The sequence below is a fragment of the Tinamus guttatus genome, unplaced genomic scaffold (genome assembly GCF_059628265.1).
Source record: "Tinamus guttatus ecotype Peru unplaced genomic scaffold, ASM5962826v1 Tinamus_guttatus_pri_ptg000141l, whole genome shotgun sequence".
NCBI lineage: Eukaryota > Metazoa > Chordata > Aves > Tinamiformes > Tinamidae > Tinamus > Tinamus guttatus.
This window is the reverse complement of record NW_028288675.1, coordinates 1,420,878-1,439,854: the sequence shown is the minus strand read 5'-3', so window position 1 is coordinate 1,439,854 and position 18,977 is coordinate 1,420,878. Positions and strand designations below refer to the sequence as shown.

Here is an 18,977-nt window from a genome sequence, read left to right as displayed (position 1 = left end):
AAGTTAATATTAAAAAGTATAGGTCATCTTCTGGGATAAATCAAATGAGGACCTGTAACACAGAAAGATCTACAACTAGTTTTATCAATAAGCATCTAATCCCAAACTTTGACATGACTTATTAATATTCAGTTGAATATCTGTACTGGTATACATTTATAAGGTGAAAATGTATATGTAGTTTATTTATTTATTTTTTTAACCAGAGAATTTAAAATAAAATGAATTTTTAGCCATGAAGAGACATTTGGAAAATCATACCTGTGTAAAATTCCTTAGGCTTTTCAATGGGATGTTACTATGCACCTTTTTATTTCATATACAATTCAAATGCTATTTTTGTTATCCAGAGTTTAACATTCTACTTTTTAATATATATATATATAAATTCCAATTTTTAGGGGTTGAGTTACTAAAAAATACTGTGGAGAGAAGATTAACACACACATGTATATATTTTCCTAGGAGATATTAAGAATGCAGCTTCTTCTTTAAGTTTATTCAAATTACGTTGCTATAAAGAAATAGTTCATTTTAAGGGCGGTTTGTATTCTTATGTTTAAAATGAATGGCTTATTTTACTATCAGTGAAATATTGTGAACCCTCAGAAGATGAGGGTCACGCAGAAGGCACGCTGGGCCAGGAGGCAGGCTTATGCCCTATCCCTTGATTGTCCATATGGTTTATGCTGTCTGCCATAGTTTTGCCCCATGCCATTGGGCAGTTTTCTGTACAGTGCCCAAATACCGTTCTGGCACTATTCCCAAAGGTTGGCATGGATGAAGCCAACTCGTTTTGGCAGGAGAGGGGTAAAGACTTGTATAGGCTTTACAGACAAGACCTAGGCCCTTGAAGTTTGACCCAGGTTTTACAATAGTGACTAGAAATCCTTTACCCTTGCCACCTCAGTAACAGGCTCCTCAGTGTGGGCTCCTATGGGCAAGTAGAAACAATTGATGTCTGCCAAACTTGTAAATCCACTCTTGATTTCTGCAACTCCATGACAAACCATGGCACCTGATAGCCGCAGTTCACCAGCAAAGACCTTTCATGGCCTTCAGCATAACAGAGTGGCATGTCTATAAATGCTTCAGTATCAGCTAATACTGATGCTCTAGAAAAATATATAACAAAACAAATAATACAATGAGTGTTATATACTTGGGAAGATAATTTTGCACTTGCAAAACAATAAATGTATAAATGCAATGGTTACAAAATCTGCATAATTTTGAAGTTAGCAGAGAAAACATTACTGACTTGGTATGTGATAGGAGGTAGATGCTATGTGGAGAGAAAGATATAACTTTTGTAGCTTAGGAAGTATGGGGCAGTAGCCTAAGATGGCTGGATGAGTACGTTTGACTGCAGGTTCATTCATTTTGCTATCAACATTAACTTTCAAATCTAATGTCCCTTGGAGTTCATGGGCATGACACATTTTTGTCTAGTCACGAGTCCATATACTATGACAATTATGTTGCACTGGGTTACAACTGGTAATTTTTCTTCACCCTTCTTAGTGATAGAAATTTTGTGTGAGGTCTTCAACACCACTCAACTTTTGTAAAATCAGAGTTACAATTAGATTCACAAGCTTTAATTTATGAATATCATATTTTTATATATATATACAGATATTTTATATATATATTTGTAAAGATTAATTTCTGGAATATTATCTGTAGTGAGATGATAACAGTTGTTGGAAAGTTTTGTTGCTACAGACATGTAAGTACACACAGTTTTCTTTATTCCCATTCAGTGAATGTATGTATTGATTATACTGTTAAAAAAAAAATAATGAAATATGGTGATATAAAAGTTAACCAAATTTCTCTATCAGCTGACTGAGAAGATTTAAAATTAAGCTTCAAGGAAGTGAAAAAACATTGGCATCTATGCCCAGGTAGCAATTTGCACAGTAGCTTTGCTGGGAGTCTGGATGTGTGCCAAAACCAAGGCTGCTCGTTGCTGGATTGGGCCACACTCTGCTCCCTGCAGATCCACAGGAGTTAGGAGCTGTCAGACTCCTGTAGATCCAAAGTCCTTAGCTAGGAAGCTTGAATAACATCTGGACATTAAAATGTCATTTTCTGAACATGTGAATTACTTTGAGGGTAGAAAAAACAAACCTCTAGGTAAATACAGCAACAGCGTGCAAGAATGTGTATTTGTGCTGCAAAGCTTTGTCATTAGTGTTAAATAGAAACAAAATTTTAAATTTGTTTTCTTCATTATTCCTTTTTCCTTTTTGCTCTGTTAGATCAATATGCATTCTGTCGCTATGTGATTGACATGTTTGCGCAAGGGGATTTTTATCCAGGTACTTTCCTACATCGCTGAATTCTATTCTAATATTCTGCTGCTTTCCTGAGAGTTTCTGCTCTTTTATGCATTAAAAGTGTGTTTTGTATTGTTGAAAGATCTCACAAATGCAACAAAGGGTGTGCAAATAATTTTAATAAAGCATAAGAGCTAATGGCTGTATTATTAAAGCTTTTAATTTTCTGTCTACAAGCATGAATTAAAATTAAGGTTATGTTGCAATAGAGTCAATGAAAGGCTATAAAAACTGTTGAAGTATTCCAAGCTTTTTTTGACTGAGATGCAGGAAGAAGGTATAAAAGCTTTTTCCTCCCCCTTCCCCACCCAATAGAAAATCTTAATTGTAGAATACTTAAAGAATAGAAGCATAATTGTTGCTCTTAATATATAAAATCCCTTAGCTGATCTATCATTTTTGTGCTTTATCTTCTCTCTTTCTGCATCTCTATGCGCATCTACTCACACACACTTCATTCCTACCCAAATAAATAACTAGAGCTACTGATGATGGCTGACTCATAACATTAAGTCAATTAAATCTACCCTGACCCCAATTAATTGACATTCTTCTGAAATTGTTGTACAAATCATCTAGTAGCAGAAGAGATATTATAAAGAGGACATAATCCTAGGAATGATCAGCAATGATATTCATGAAAAAGTCAAGTATAGTATATTTAGGGAGATGCATTTTAAGCTTTGCTTAGTCTCTCTCTCTCTTTTTTTTTCCCCCCTCAAAAACTTTTGTGCTGGTTTTCGTCTGAGTTGGTTGTGTTTTCCTATCTCTGCTTTGTAGTTTAGGTCCTTTCTTTAACTACCTAGGTTCAGTAAGAACTGGATAACTGTATGAGCAGAAGAAAGATTAATGATCTTCAGAATTTGAAGGGAGAGGGTTTTATGCTTCCTGTCCTCAATGTATGAAATCAGAGAGTAGTTCTCTAAGTAGTTCTCATCCAAAGAGAACAAATGTTTCAGCTCCAGGACATTTAAAGAAAGCAGCACTAAATGGGTGGATTGGTCTTGCACTTTCATTTTAAAAATACAATCCTTTATCAGCTGTGATTCACCCAGTTTCTTTTTTTCTATTTTTTTTCCTTTTTTTTTCTTTTTCTGTAGACTCCACAGAGCTGTTCCATTTAAAAAAATCACAACATATAGTTGCACAGAGCTCCTCAGGGTCTCCCTCACACTTCTGAATGTTGTGAACAGTTTTGACACATCTGAGTCCTCTTCTCAGGCAGCTTGTTTGACATACTTCTAAGGCAGAGTAGGTTTGCTGTGGGAAGACAGTTTTGGAGAAACTCTTTGGTTTTGACCTTCCTGGGCACTAGAATATGGGCAGAATCATGAGGGCATAGGGAAAGAGAGTGGAGATAGAGTGCTGAAGAGGAAAGAGAAAGTAAGTTGAACTTGAGAAGAGAAAGGGCTGCTAGCTTTTGCCTCATATTTGCCTTATTTCAGTGTGCTATGACTGATTCATGTCGAGAAATCATGGGTAAACGTAACTAAATGAATGTTAAGTGCTTCAGCAGGCTTGGGTGAACAACTGATATTATAGCTCAAAGTCCCAGAAAATTGAAGTAAGTTCTGAAGCATCTTAAATCATCTGATTACCAGGTGAAATGAAAGGGGCCATCTGCCTAACCTGAGGTCTACAAAAGTCTAGCAGTAAATCACCTGCAAAACAACTTTTGACCTCCTAAATAATTTTTTTACATTTAAGTTAAATTTTGTAAATGGCTTTTATGCTGGAACCTGAAATATACTGGTGAGAGGTAAAATAAAATGTTGTGTGCAAAACAAGCTTTAATCAATTCACAACTTGTGAAAGGCAATACTCAACATGCAGGCCATGTCTCTGAGTAGTAATGCAAAGGCCAGCTGTGCTCAACTCTGTGCTCTTCACAAAATATTGAGGAAAAGACTACCAGATATTGCTTGGTTAGTGCTTGTTACTGTCCATCACAGACAACATGCTCATTTTGCATCTGCCTTTGTGAACAGTGTTAATTTTATTCATTTTCTTGAATAGATAAATGTGAAGAAAACACCAGCTCGCTAAATCTTCTAATTTTAATATCCAGTTAGCTTTGCAATCTTCTATATTTTATCCCTTCATCAGATTATGTATTTTATGGTAAGCTATGTTGTCCTAACAAAGAGATCTGCGTGCAGTTGAGCTAAGGAAATTTAATTACAGTCATCCTGACACTGTAATACTTTCTGTGAATCCCAACACTATCATTCGTAAAAGAAGAGAAAAAAAAGCTTTTTTTTTCCCTCACAGAAAATTCTATCACACAGATGTGATAGCTATTAGCAGGATATGTTTAATGTTTACACCAAGTATCTTGAGGTTAATGTGAGCAGTGTCCCACAAATTAAATTCCTTAGACCGAATACATAGATTCATAATATCAGTAATAACAATAACATTCAGCATTGTTGTAAAGCATTCAGCATTTATTATTTGATATTAGTTTTGGAGTATCCATGTTAATGAAAAATACATATTCATTACTGGCAAGATTGGATGACTTTAGATTTATATAAATTTTGCAAGACCCTCTAGCAAGTAGACCATTTAACATTTTATAGTGACCAAATATATATGAATGAAAATCAGGTTCTTGTATTCCGTGCATTCAATATTTGCTCAAAACATCAATTTTTTGTCTCTGCAGTCACTTGACCCGCTGACAAGAGGCCAAATAATACTTTCGTTTTGATTTTAGCAAAAGAGGTTGAAATACTGTTCATCTAACCAAAGTTTTTTCAGGTTACTGGAGACTTAGCTTTAAAAAATTCCCAGAAGAGAGAATTTTTGCTAAGCTGCTTCACGAAGCATTAGCTGGTTTCCTTGTTTCTATGCCCAGCATTAATCCCTGACAGTGACCAGTTTCATGCTGATCCTCCTGCCATTCTGAATAATTATATCAATATCAATTAACTTCTGAGCTTCTATATTACTTTGTATGAAAAAAAGAAAAGCATGAAGGGTTCATAACCTTTTACAGTAGATATCAGTGGAGGTCTAGCCATAACCTCAAGCAAGTTTCAGTGAACCAGAAGTCCCTTTTATGAATGACATGACTGCAGCAGTGACCTACCTTGGGTTCTCCTGAGGAGCTTTTAGAGATAAGCTTATTGAGCTTGGCAGTATATTGTGTAAAAATTAGTGTCTGATTTTACTTGATGAAGCATGCAGCTTGAGAAAATCTTTGACTTTTCCCTCTAACATGCATGTAACAAGTGACTATTTACTAGAGAGAATGCCGAGTTACTTCTTTTTCCAAAAGATAGACTTTCTGATCTTACCAGCCACACATACAGGAAGTACAGTCTCAATATCAACATATTTGTCTGGTAAGAAAATACTTCTTTTGGCTGACTGTAAACAAAGAAGGAATAAACGATTTTGCCTAAGTACTTTTTCAGGTTTCATTTCTCAAACTATAACACTGAAAGAAGAAGATTTAATTTTCAAAAGATGTTGAGGTATATTCGTTCTAACTAGCCCCTGTGTTTACCGGGACACTAGGACAGATACTTTTGAAGTCCCAGCTAGTCTTTCTGAAACGGAAGGCCACTAACTTTCTTTTGTGTGAAATCATGATAATAGTCTACTGCATGTCGTTAATCACTATTTGATATTCCTTAATTATGTTCTTATTCATAATTTTATTTTATATATGCAGGAGGAAAAGGTTAGTTTGATTTTTATAATATTTTTTGCCTTAGACATTTGAAATCCTTACTCTTGTAGAAGGGATTTCATAGACACTAGGTGGTTACTCCTTTAAGCATGTACCATAGGCTTTTCTGAGTTAACTGAATGTTAATGCTCTACTTTCCTCCCTTGATGCCATAGTCTTGTTTTACCACCATGCTCTCCTGCTCCCTCAGCAATTTTTGCCAGGTTGCTTTGCGAAGAAAAGTAGAAATGACATTTCCTCTGCTATCCTGGAGAATCAAGGAGTTTCTCCAATTAAGGACTTTTTTTTGCAGCTTCTTAAAAAAGTGAATCCTTGTGTGTCTCCTTTTGCACTGCTACCTCAGCATATGTTTGTGCATGTTGAATACTGCTGAAATAAGGTCAATGTGTTTGGTCCCAGTGTGGCACCCTTGATTCCTACAGTCCTACTGTATATTTATCATCTAGTTTTGTTTTTATTTGAGTCACTTGCAAATATATTTTGAGTGCATACTTTTTCTATATTCTTATTTTCATTACACAACTTTTATTTCACAGTACCCTCAACTCACTAACAGGTGGTCTTTACAGTTACCTAACTAACTGGAGCTATAAACCAGGGAGCACAAATTTGACATTAGTGTCAACTTGACATATTCAAAATCTTTGCAGTGAGGCATCCAGTTCCCCTGTGGAGTTTGAGCTGCTAAATAACTGAATGGATTGGATAAATAAATGGCTGGATTGCAATGGATTATGGCCATACCTTTTCTTCATATGTTTACTGTGTGTTTCCATGCCCGAGGCTAAATGCCAAAGTGATGTAGACAACCTTGCTAAACTTATACTGTTGAGAAAAATATTTGTCCTGGAGAAACTCATCAAGACTTCTGGCGCTTTACACTGAAGGAATATCTCCTATACAGTCCACAAAGCTGTCATCCTACCTTCTGATTAAAAGAATCTTTGAAGATTTACCCTGTGACTATATGCTCATGAAAAAGCAGTTTTAAGAAAAATAACAAATTCACGAAAAATATGGAGAGTGCATTGGGACTACAGTCTTCCTAGTCCCAGGAGAAGATGGCAGACAGAATGCTCTCAATTTCTATAATTTTCTTACAGGAATTGTCTCTTAATTTTCCATTTTTCAAGAATTACTCCGTGAAAGTATAGGAATTATTTCTGTCACACAAGTGTGGCCTATGAATTCCAAGATACTGTTAATATTTTACCTGCCATTTAACATCTAAAAAGACACTTGGAGATACTGGTAGCAAAACACATCACTATTTAAAGATCATGGAAGTGTATTGCTGTATAAAATCTGAGTACATTAAGGGCCTCATTTTGAAAGTAAGGATGTCCTGGGTGGGCTGTAGCACTGGAGTTCCGTGCTTAATCTTTGCTGTTCCAATAGCAAAATTCTTTAAGCTCTTGAACTATTTTTAAGTATCACTCCTACCTGATTAAAAACTAGACCATGTTGTAGGCATATCAATGACAGGACCTAATTTTCCATCTAGTTACACCAGATTTATGTGCAGACAACTTTGACACCAGTTTAGTTTCTCTGGGGATATATTTGATGTGATGCAATAGAAAAGTCAGGCATAATAAATAAAAAACAACATGCTATTTGCATTTGTTCGCTGAAATTCAGCATGAAAAATGTGGACAAATTTACAGGCTTTCAGGGTAGACAGAAAACTCCAGAGAGATATTTTTTTTTTCCGCTGAAGAGGTGCTTTTTGATGCTGCTTACTCAATATCCCTCTTCCCTGGAATAAAAAACAAGCAAATCAGCTGTTGTAGCAAGATATTAAAGGGAGAGTATGAGAACTTTAAAACTTTTCCCATTCTAATTTTTAAACAGGAAAAGGTACTTAAGAACTAATCTGTCTTTTCCCTCTGGGAGCAATAATGCAACCCCAACCTCTGTAACCCAGAGACTCATCTGGATTCATCCTCAGAGCCAACCAGCTAATTGTGTATCAGATTATGAAAACATTTTTCATATCATGAAATACTTGTTGACACCTTTGCTTCCACTGATGACATAAATGGAGAAGATTCAAAGACTGGAGCTTTTATTCCTTTATTAATATGCTGGGGGAGCTCAGAGTACTTTTAGTATAGTCTGAAAACAAAGAATAGGGTAATATTTAACTACGTGTCTAAGAAACTGAAAATTAAGTTTTAATCACTGAATAATTTGTAACTAATTTATTAATGAGCAATTCTTGCAATAGTTTCAGCTGTCATTTGCAGTCTAAATATTGCTTCTTTAAGTTTCTATTCAGCTATGCAAAAATGTATGAGAAAACATCCAGTGATGTCATTTTAATTAGGTTCTTTCCTATGACTCGTCTCTCTCATCCCAAAAGCTGTGTCTGTTTGGGCAAACTCTGAGATGACATTGATCTCTTAATGGGGACATTATCAGCACACAATCATGACACCATCCCACAGAGGCGAAACAGCAATCCATTATTCCCTGTTTATATCATCCCGCCGTGAATTGGAGCCAGATGCTGTCACACTAAGCTGCATCTGTCAACACTCTTGTGGCACTTTATTGTAACTTCGCCAAAAAATTTTAAAATGACTTTCACTGTCTCAGATGCTGCTGCCCAGGGAATGCTTGGCATGCTGCTTCTGTAGAGAGGAACTGTTTCTTTAATAGTTCACAACAAGCCAGTATAAAGAGTTTGCTCCAAATCGGAGGGCCTTTTTTTTTTTTTTTAACATACATATGAAAATCAGGAACAATCCTTACTTTCAATGGAAATAAACCATTCTACTCTAGGCAGGCAATGCAGACCAGAGTAGGAGAAACATTATGACATATTTATTGTTATTATTTCATATTATAACAATTTCATATAGTTCCAGTAATCAAATTTCAAAAAGAAGGGTCATTTAAAAAGGCTCACAAGTGAAGACTAAGAAAGTTAGTGGAACTGTGAAACATCGCTACATGACAGCCATTTTAGTCATGAAAACAATGATAGAAGGTTAAATTTGAGGTATCAGGAAGCCAAAAATTTGAGGTAATAGGAAGCAAATCAAGTTTAATATTAAAAAAATACATACATAATAATTACAATTACCTTGTAATGTAATCATTACATTTAATGAGTCTTTGACATTTTTTCCAGTTAGAATAGCTATATACAAATGCTGATGGTCTTTCAAGAAGGTTAAAAAATCAAAGCACTCATCAGGATTTGGGATCATATTTAGAAGAGAATTTAATATGAAAAATACCTGTAGACTAATTACAATTTAAGAAAAAAAAAAGCATTCTTATCCACATTTTTGAGGAAAAGTTGTCAAGAAAACAGAAGAGAAACCTAAAAAAACATAAGTTACAAACATCAACTTACAAGAGCATATGCTTCTTAGAACTCAGATGAATTCCAGCATGGAAAAATAATACAGTTCCCAAGAGAGAGAGTCCCATTTTCAAACTTAGATTTATTAGGGGTTATATGCAACTGCAAAAGAACCCAAAACAATGATTATGTATACTACTGACTTTGCTGACTGTACCTCATTTGGAACACAAGCAGATTTAGTTATTTATGGGGGCCAGACATAGTTGCCAATAATATTGACGTTGTATTATATACTGGTAAAATAGACTGTCCCTGAAGTCAGCTGCGTACAGCTCTGCCAGTCTGCAGCTGGTAGGGTTCATGCCAAGTTACTATGCCAATAAGGATGATTAATTCATACAAAAGGTTTCAGGCATTTCCAGCACTTAGAAAGATGTCATGTGGACCATTTAAATATTTGTCTCCTTCAGTCCTCTTTCAGATGTTTTAAGTGTTCCTGGACCACTTTACTAGCTAAAAGGCTTGACTAATTTTTTCACAGGTTGCGACATCTGCTCAGCAACATCTGCTCAGCAAGTAGCATAGTCAGAAAGAGTTTAGGATTATCTGCATGAATCTATGTGTATGTACTTCTTCATTCTGACATACTTGAATTCTAGCATATAATGCTGGAAAACAAACCAGACCATGGAAGGATTTCAGTGTTCTAACACTGGCTCTACAGAATCCTTATTTAAGCACTTGTTAACCTAATGGTCTCTGTAGCCCCTAACCAGGTGCTTAAATTCTTTACACAGTGCCTGACTATCCATAAATGTCATCAAGGAACTGCTTAGGCCAACCAAGTGGGACACGCATTAAGTCCTAACCATTTCAGGGAACTAGGCCCCCTAAGGTGTTGCAAGCAATCATCTGCCTTGGATTACAAATAACAACCCTCAATCCTCTCCTTCAGTTAGTTGTAAAAGCCAGATAATACAACTCTTGCATATATATTTCTAAAATTTAAAGTCAGCTAATGAATCTTTTAACTTTACAATATATTACTGAAACTTCTTTGGGGAATTATCTCCACATGGTGAGTCTCTCAACTTGAATAAACAAGTTTCCTTAACAAGGAAAATATCTGGGATCAATGCCCAGATGTTAAGGTGCCTTAAACATCTTCTTCTTCTTCTTTTTTTTTTTTTCTTTTTAAATTGAATAGGCTGAAGAAGCATAAAGAAGGAAAACTGTACCCTGAAGTCTCTCCAGTTTTCCTTTGTGTCTATTCAGAACTTTTTATTAACAAGGAAGAATAAATAGCACAATTACGGGACTCAGAGAAGTTACCTTCTTCATCTAAATAACTCATCTCTGTAGTGTCTGATGGCAAAGAATGAGGTTCAGTCTTAACCAATAAATGGTACCTGGCCATGACCCCACAGAGATAAGAAGAGCAAGATAGAATCTGCAAACACTTTGAAAAGATATGTCCTGTTTCTGTTTGGAAACATTTCCAGCTTTGCAGTAATTCTTCACCTCTTCTATTGTAAGAACATGCGATTCAGAGGACAGGACAGTAGATCCTTTTTAATTCCATTCTCTTAGTGAAGTATCTGCCCTGCCAAACAGGAGATGCTACTTATTGGCATATACCTAGAATGAATCAAGATGTCTTCCTTCATCACAAAATGCTATTTTTCCCTCTGATTCATCAGTTTTCTTCCTCTTGTTTCACTTTTGTCCTTCAAAAGGACAAAAAAAGGACGCTCCTTTATATAATGAAGAGAACATACAGTTCAAAAGGCCTTCAATACCTACACATAGCATTAAATGTAAAGGATGCCTTTAACTTTTTTTAATTGTTCAATGACAGCTGAATACTTTCTGTCCATGTAATCTTAATTCATATAATTACTAGAGGGGATGTGCACACTGTACTACTAGGCAGCAATTACATTGTGAAAAATTATGCATGTCTCTTGATGTTTATTTACTGGAATATTTTTGGTGGCATCATCTTTATGTAGAGTTCCAAAATGAGATGTTTGCAATTCATTGCACCTCACTTTAGGTGCCCAGAAGTTAATTGCATATCTGTAACCTTTAGCTGTCTTTATAGCAAAAGGTATGAAATGGATGCCTCCAGAGGACATTTCTCATCCTAAAATGGATGCCTAAGATAGGAAAGATGAATGACCCTTTGAAAGCACCCCTTTCTCTCCATTAATTATAAATGGATCCCTATGGTAATTTATCTAGATTTAGTTGTCTAAAACGTAACTTTTAAATGTCTAGGTGAGACAGGCTACTTACACACAAAAAGCATGTTAAAAATGTTCAAGCAAATTCTATCTTCAAGTGAAGACTTAAAATACCAAGGTTTGGTGTGTAATTTCAAGTGGAATTATCCTGAGCACCTGTTGGCCCTACTGAGAAAGCAGCAGAGCCACTCTGAATGGCATGAAAAGGTGAAGAATAGTAAGTAGTATTTGAGGAATGAGAAAGAGGGAAAGGAGGAGATGTAAGGGGAAAAAACTTTTCTGTCCAGTATTACTGTTTGTCTGTTCCTGTATTTCTCAGTATCTTTACCCTACAAAATAGTATTGTTTGGGGATTTTTTTCAGACTGAAACAGTTCAGGCCATGTATATCATAATGCTGTAGAAGCAACAGGTGCTAAGAAGTGTTGCGTCAAGCCTAGTACTGTATGTATAAGACTAGATATAACTTCTAGCCTTGAAATTCAAAAAAAAAAATGTCAGTATGACATCCTCCTGACTCCCCAAAATATTAAAGGCATGACCCTTTTAGATGACAAAGCTCCCTGAGTTTATTAATAACACAGAACCCAGCCTTCATTGGTATTAGATACTTAATGCCTACTTAATACTTAGCTGTCATTGATTCAGTGGGAGTTGGCACAGGAATTAGTAGCCAACACCGCTGAGCATTTGGGCCCTATTTCTAGTATTTGATCTAATAAAATTTTTGAGTTCTTTTCCCTCTAACTTCAACCTACATGACTGAACTCTGACTTCAGGAAACTGTTTATAGACACACTCTCTTAGGTAATTTTTAAGGTAACATTACCTTAAAATGTTACCAAGACAGGTAACATTATCGTTTCTTTCTTATTTTTCTCACTCGGGCAAAAATATTCACTTAGAGAGGTAAAAGTCTTCCCAACAAGCAATTCTGAAAACATAAATTCTTGGCTTGTGATCACAGCTATTTTGATTTTGTTGAACTTAAAGTAATTTCAGTATTCAATATATTCTTCAATATGTCATCTTTAAATGTGATGAGAGATTATCATATATGTCGTTTGATTATACCAGGCTGTCATTGTTGAGTAAGAATTGGCGTATGCCTTGAAGCCAAGATAAAGTTTTAACATTCTTGAAGTAATCGCTAGATAGCTTTTCTGACTTTAGCGCTGAATGTTTCTGAGATGTGGTTGAACTAATGACAACTGATAAAGATAAACTCAAATACAAATACAAATACATAAATTACCAAGCAATCATCCTATGGCATAGTCAGTGTCTATTGCCTTTCATCATAACAGCTAATCAGTCCCCTCCATTATGTTTAGTTGTTGACAGCAAATATTTAATTGTGCTATTTGCTATTTTCTCTATTTTTTTTTTTTTGTTTTCTGTGGATAGTCTGGCTATGTTTTGTATTGTGAAAAGTATACATCTATAGCAACACCTGACATTCATGTTAATTATGCAAAGGATCAGTGTATATGACTCTAATTCATTAAAGGTTATTTGGGGAAAGAAGGGAAGGGTGAATCTGTCTTTTTTGTTTTTCTAGTTTTTACACTGTAGTTTTTACACTGTTTTTACAATTCTCTGCAGTATACAGCAATAGCTATAATAATCTATCATTTTCACACAATAACCCATCATTTTCACTGTCCATAGTTTTTAGCTCTTTGAGATCTAGCTGCAAATATCTCTAAACATAACATGTAGGATTGTCTTTACCTGTTAAATGTAGGTGATAATAGGAGGAGGTGAGGGCTGAATATAGAGAAGGGGGCTGAATATCACATTACTATGGAACCATACATAAGCAAACACACACAGCCTGGTATTAATAAACTCATTAACTGATCAGGCTGTGTGGATTTTATTTTGCAATGTGCTCAAGTACAGCACAAAGTCCTACTTCCCGTAATTAGTTGAGATGTAATTAAGTGCAATCCTAGAATGCTAGAAGCTTGATGTTTTGTCTCAAATTTATTTTAAGGTCAGGGAAGGCTATGTAACTTAATGCCTTGAGAAGTGGGTCTGGAAATAAAATTTTTCTGTTCATCAGAATTTTCTGTTCAAAAAATGATCAAATAAAAATATATGTATATATCTTTGTACATATGTACACATGTGCTCATGCATGCACATAGAGATATATATTATATAGGTGTATATGTGTAAATATATATGTAGGAAAATATAGCTGAAAGCAAAGGATGAACTCAAATCTCTGCATATTAAAAATAGAAGGCAGTCAAATTGCTGCTGCTTTCTACTTGGTTTCTTGAGAAATGTGATCTTTATCTCCTATTCTGTTCTAAATAGAATTTAAATTATCAGTCTACAACTATTGTTCCTACACCTTTGCTGTTAACCTGCTAGCCCTTGCTTTTAGCATAATAGATGGATAGTCTCCAAAGGCTGTTAGGTAATTTATAATAAGCTTGTTTTTGTTGTGTCTTTTTAGGGAGGGGTGTCTCAATGCTTTATACATAAGTTAGACTCTGCAAATGACTCCAATGCTATCTGTACTACTTTTAATGCTTTTTAAAGCCAAGTGGAACATATAGACAAATTTGACATTAATGGTATTGTCTCCCCCTCTTTTTTATTTATGCATCATAATAGCACCTGGTCGATAGCCAGTGTAACAGAATATGAAAATGTAAAAGATTGTATGGCTGCTGCTAATTGCTGAATGTAGTATAACAATGTTTTTTTCTTAGGTAATATTGACCTCATACATTAGAGTTTCACTGCATATTGGGCAATTATCCACTTCAATAAAGATCCAGATTCTGAGTGTATTTGAAAATACATGTTAGCTACCAGAATAGACATCTTTAAAAGTCTTATTTTATTATCCATTAATTCCATGTGCCATTGTCAAAATTGACCAGGTTATTATGTTCCTGTTTAAACTACTTTTTTCTTTGACCTCATTTTGGTATCACTTTTAAGACTTGTGGGTGACATGTAGATTAGTAAGTCAAACTGAGCCATAACTATTCTCTGCGCCTCATGCCTCCTGCCATGGAATGATCCACATCCATTGCACCTCTTCAAACTCAAAATGGTTTAGCTGCACCCTAATGAGAATGGCTGCCTAGTGAGAAGGGTCCCTGGCCTGTGCTAACTCTTGAACTGAGCCAAAGAATTGTTTGAGACAGTGATGTTTGCTCGAAACTGTCAGAGATCATTCAAAAAAAAGTTACAGAATATATATGTCTGAATTCTAGAGACTGGGATAATTCCCTGGCACCATTTAATTTACTAGTCTACACCAACACATCATATGTTGAGAACTGTTTGGTATTCAGAAATATAATCTGTTTGGGGCACCTGCCTTTTAACTCTCTCCTTCCCCCCAGATGAGTGCATGTGTTATTCAACATAATTACAAAATTTCATCTTTTGGCCTTCAGCTATTCTTTCTTAAGCAAAACAATTTCCTTATAGCTTTTCATCAGAAAAAAAAAATACAGAAACCCTTCTTCAGAGTAGTGACATTCTTACATCTGAAGAGTGACAGCTAGCAATAAGAAGGGAGGCTCATCTTAAACTTCAAGAAACTTACATGTCAAAACTGGAAACCCAGCCAGAACAGCATGATCCCATTGAGATTTCAGTCCTCTAAAAGCATATTTGGCAGTCTTACCTCATTCTTCTGCTCCATGTCTTTTTCCAAGCTTCATGAAATATTTGATTCAAATTTAGTTTTGATAACAAATGACTCTACAAAGAGTGTGCTCACTTTATTTTGATTATTTCTACTGTGATGAGGGAAAAAATGCCGCATCTGGGAAAATCCGGATTTATCTGAAAAAATTTGTCTTTGAGAGGCATTGTGCAAAGTGTTGGTGCTGTCATCCTGAAGGATTCTCACTCTTCCAATAACCATTTATATGGCTGTGAGGGAGACACAAGGAAATGTACAGTCATAGGAAAGGTGTCTTGATTTATCATTTTCTGTGGTGATAGCATTTCCTCCACATATACAATTTGAATATGCTGCCATCTACAATACCTTTAGCTGATATATAATTTTATATATGTATATTTTCTTTAATTCCAGTATCTTTTGAAATACACAGGTAAATCTAGAGACTTTTCCAGTTACGATTGCTGCAGAAAAAAAAAAAAAAAAAAACAAATGGACAGATCAGGCAGGAAAGAAAACTCACATGCTTTGCTGTTATCATAACAAATGAATTTATCTTCAATGCTTTGAAAAGGCATTTTTGACAAGTGTAGAAAGATCATTCTTAGATTTAGAAGATTAAGGTTATCAACAGTTTATCTTGTACTTCTTATCACGCAACATAAATTCTAAAATATTCACCTTATGTGTTCATAAACCTAGTTAGAAGGCATTTCTTCAACGTATCTCAAGTGCTGTTGTGAACACTGGTGATAGAAATTTCATGGAACTTGACGACTGTAGCTTAGTTTTGATGAAATATTTACATTAGCATGTAGTTTCTTAAAGCCTCTACTCATCTTTGGATCACATTTCTTCCTTTCAGGCAGTGGAGAAAGCTAGTCATATCTTGACATGGCATTTTTTCTCATAGTGAGCTTTAAGAAAGTCAGTACATTTCACTCTAACTCAGTGTCTATCAGCTGTAATTTGTCAAGTAGTTGCTTACCATGTTGTACATGAAGGAGGTATTTGCATACCAAAAAAAAAAAAAAAAAACACCCAAAAAATGAAATAAATAAATACACAGCACAACTGCATGGACAGATTAGGCATAGAAATGTGTATCCAATTCCAACTCTATGTCTTCTGGAGAAATCAAATTCTAATAAAAAAAAATCAAGTCAGATCAACCATTTTAGCTTATCTCACAGCATAAAAATAATGACTTTGTTTGAAATGAGAAGCAAGTAAATATGCAGGCTTTAAATTCCAATGCTCTGCTGTGACTGCATTTTTAAACCAGCGAGATAACTTTATGTGAAAAAAATAATAATAGTAATCTGGATAATGACTATTCATGATTCATGGAGGAATCTGATCATCTACTCTGATCATTAAAAATATCCTGCCTTCATCTCATTTACATCATGGATATATGTCCGACTGGCCACTGCTGGAGTCAAGATAGTGGACTCCATTAATCCTAATGGTCTGATCTGCTGAGGCCAATTCCTCATTTCTATTTATGAGTTCTCTGTGCTGCAAAAACCACTTGTGCTTTATAACTTACAGGAAAAAAAAAAGGGATAGAAAGGAAATTTGACTTAGGATATCCCCTTTAACATATTTTATCAAAAGAATGGATAAAATATTTATTCGACTACTATCCTTTGCATTCCCATCAAAGTGAATAGAGAGACATTTAATAACACATGGAAACATTAAAGAAGCTTTTTATCAGGGTGGATGGAAACCTGCTCAGAACAAACATTCTGGCCTTAGGGAAAGTTTTTGATCTGTGAAGCCTAAGCTTTTGGTGCTTAAAACACTCTCATATTGGATCATGTGGTCAATTTGCATGAAATAAATGATTTGCTTAAAACTTGTAACACTATCAAATAGAACTTGACAAGTCATTAGCAATAAATGGTATAGCAATGACTAACACAAGTGCAATCATTAGAAAACCGCTATTACAGCAAGGAACAGAAAGAAAATGGGGCCATTCTATGCTTTGACCTAGAGATGCTACATCTTTGCTGCCCACAACAGACACTGCCCTTTATCATCCTTCACAGAAAGTGATTAGTCCAAATTGTAAAATTTGTCACTTTTTCCATGTAGGGATACGCAATCTAGTGCAGATAAAAATAAAATAAAATAAAATAAAATAAAATAAAATAAAATAAAATAAAATAAAATAAAATAAAATAAAATAAAATAAAATAAAAATAAGATAAACAAGAAAGAAAAAAGAAATTGAAAAGCTGTTGTCCAGAATTTTAATCAAAACTAGAAGAAAAAAAACGTTTATTTACCCATTCTTCACCAATTTTCAAAGTACTTTTGTTTTCTTTCGGAACTAGGAAGGCAATTAGTGAAGTCCCTGTATACTGAGAGAAGTTATGGTTATATAGCTGTTCCTGCTAGAAACAAATGGTATTTGGCACCTCAATAGCTTGGTTTGCAATTTAAAGATGATTTTTTAGGGTACAAAGTGTTTGGAAAATTCATGGCAAGGCAGCTGGAATCCTAAAGTTTGTCTACCATTCATTTCAATCACATACAGCTAAAATCATTCTGTGATGAAATATCCAGCTGTGGTTATTGCCAAGAGAGGAAAAATGTGTAAAACCTGACATTTTTACCATTTGTCGCATAGTACCTTGAATGCCTTAATTTTGTCAACGTGTCAACATTTTGTCAGTGACTCAGGCTTATAAGTCAAGTTTGGGCAGCTCCATGTGTGATTTTTATGCAAATTACTTGAAGAACTAAACTATGCGCTTGCAAATTGTTTGCCTGTGATCATACATCTGCTGATGAGATGCAATAACTTTAAGACCATGGAGCTCAAAACCCACTTTCTCTTCAAGACAATGTTTTTCGCATGCATCCTGTGTGAGTATACATACCTGTGTAAAATGGGAGGGGTAAGTATGATGCTGCATTTTCCAAGGTGCCTTTCTCTTCCATCACCAAGCATGAGACATGGCTTTGATTTTCTGGTGTGGAGCTGGAGGTGAGACCTAAGAGCATGATTGCATGTGGTGTGGGGAATGTATGTCGGTGCATATGACTGCATCATATCACATGTAACTAACTAATTTTATTTCACAGGACACAGAACAAACCATGCTTTCCAAGTTGTCTCGGATAGTACATGCTGCCTACTAAAAATAAATGCCAGAGGAAGAAATTAAAAGAAAATAGGAGACTGTAAACAAGCATTATAAATCAGAAAAGACATAATATAAGAGAATGAAAGATCTGGTTGTTAATGTTTGCGGAAATGAAGTGAAAACTATCTTTAATAAAGCACGGAATCTGCGCATAGACTTCTTTAGTACCAAAAGTCCCAGTTCAGTGCTATGCGAGAGTAAACTGCAATAGTACAAAAGAGAAGAGGCATTTCAGTCAGCCGCTGGGATCAGAAGATAGTTGGTGTTTACAGTGAATAACCTGCTTGGTATTGGCTAATTAAGAATCATCCTCGACGATGAAAAGCATAGTATTTTTTACCAGTGTTTCAGGAAGTTCATAATAAGTGAACTTAAGGGAACAACTGAAGATCATAGGCCTGACATAAAATAAATATACTTTTACTGTAGAAGAGGAATTGTGGATATGTAACCTTATTATTACTGTATTATTCTTCTGAGGTTTTTATTCTAACAAAGAAAAATAGAACTGTGAGAATTTCAGCATATGCTTGAGTCACT

At 35.1% G+C, this 18,977-nt stretch overlaps 1 protein-coding gene across 1 annotated transcript in view; it reads left to right on the top strand.

Annotated features, from left to right (window-relative positions):
* Window positions 1-18,977, top strand: part of TRDN (triadin) — a 270,244-nt gene that overhangs the window by 133,703 nt on the left and 117,564 nt on the right. The window contains exon 12 of the mRNA XM_088521987.1: window positions 2,268-2,327. Within this exon, the coding sequence (XP_088378113.1) occupies window positions 2,268-2,327 (60 nt within the window). The remainder of the gene's footprint in view (window positions 1-2,267; window positions 2,328-18,977) is intronic.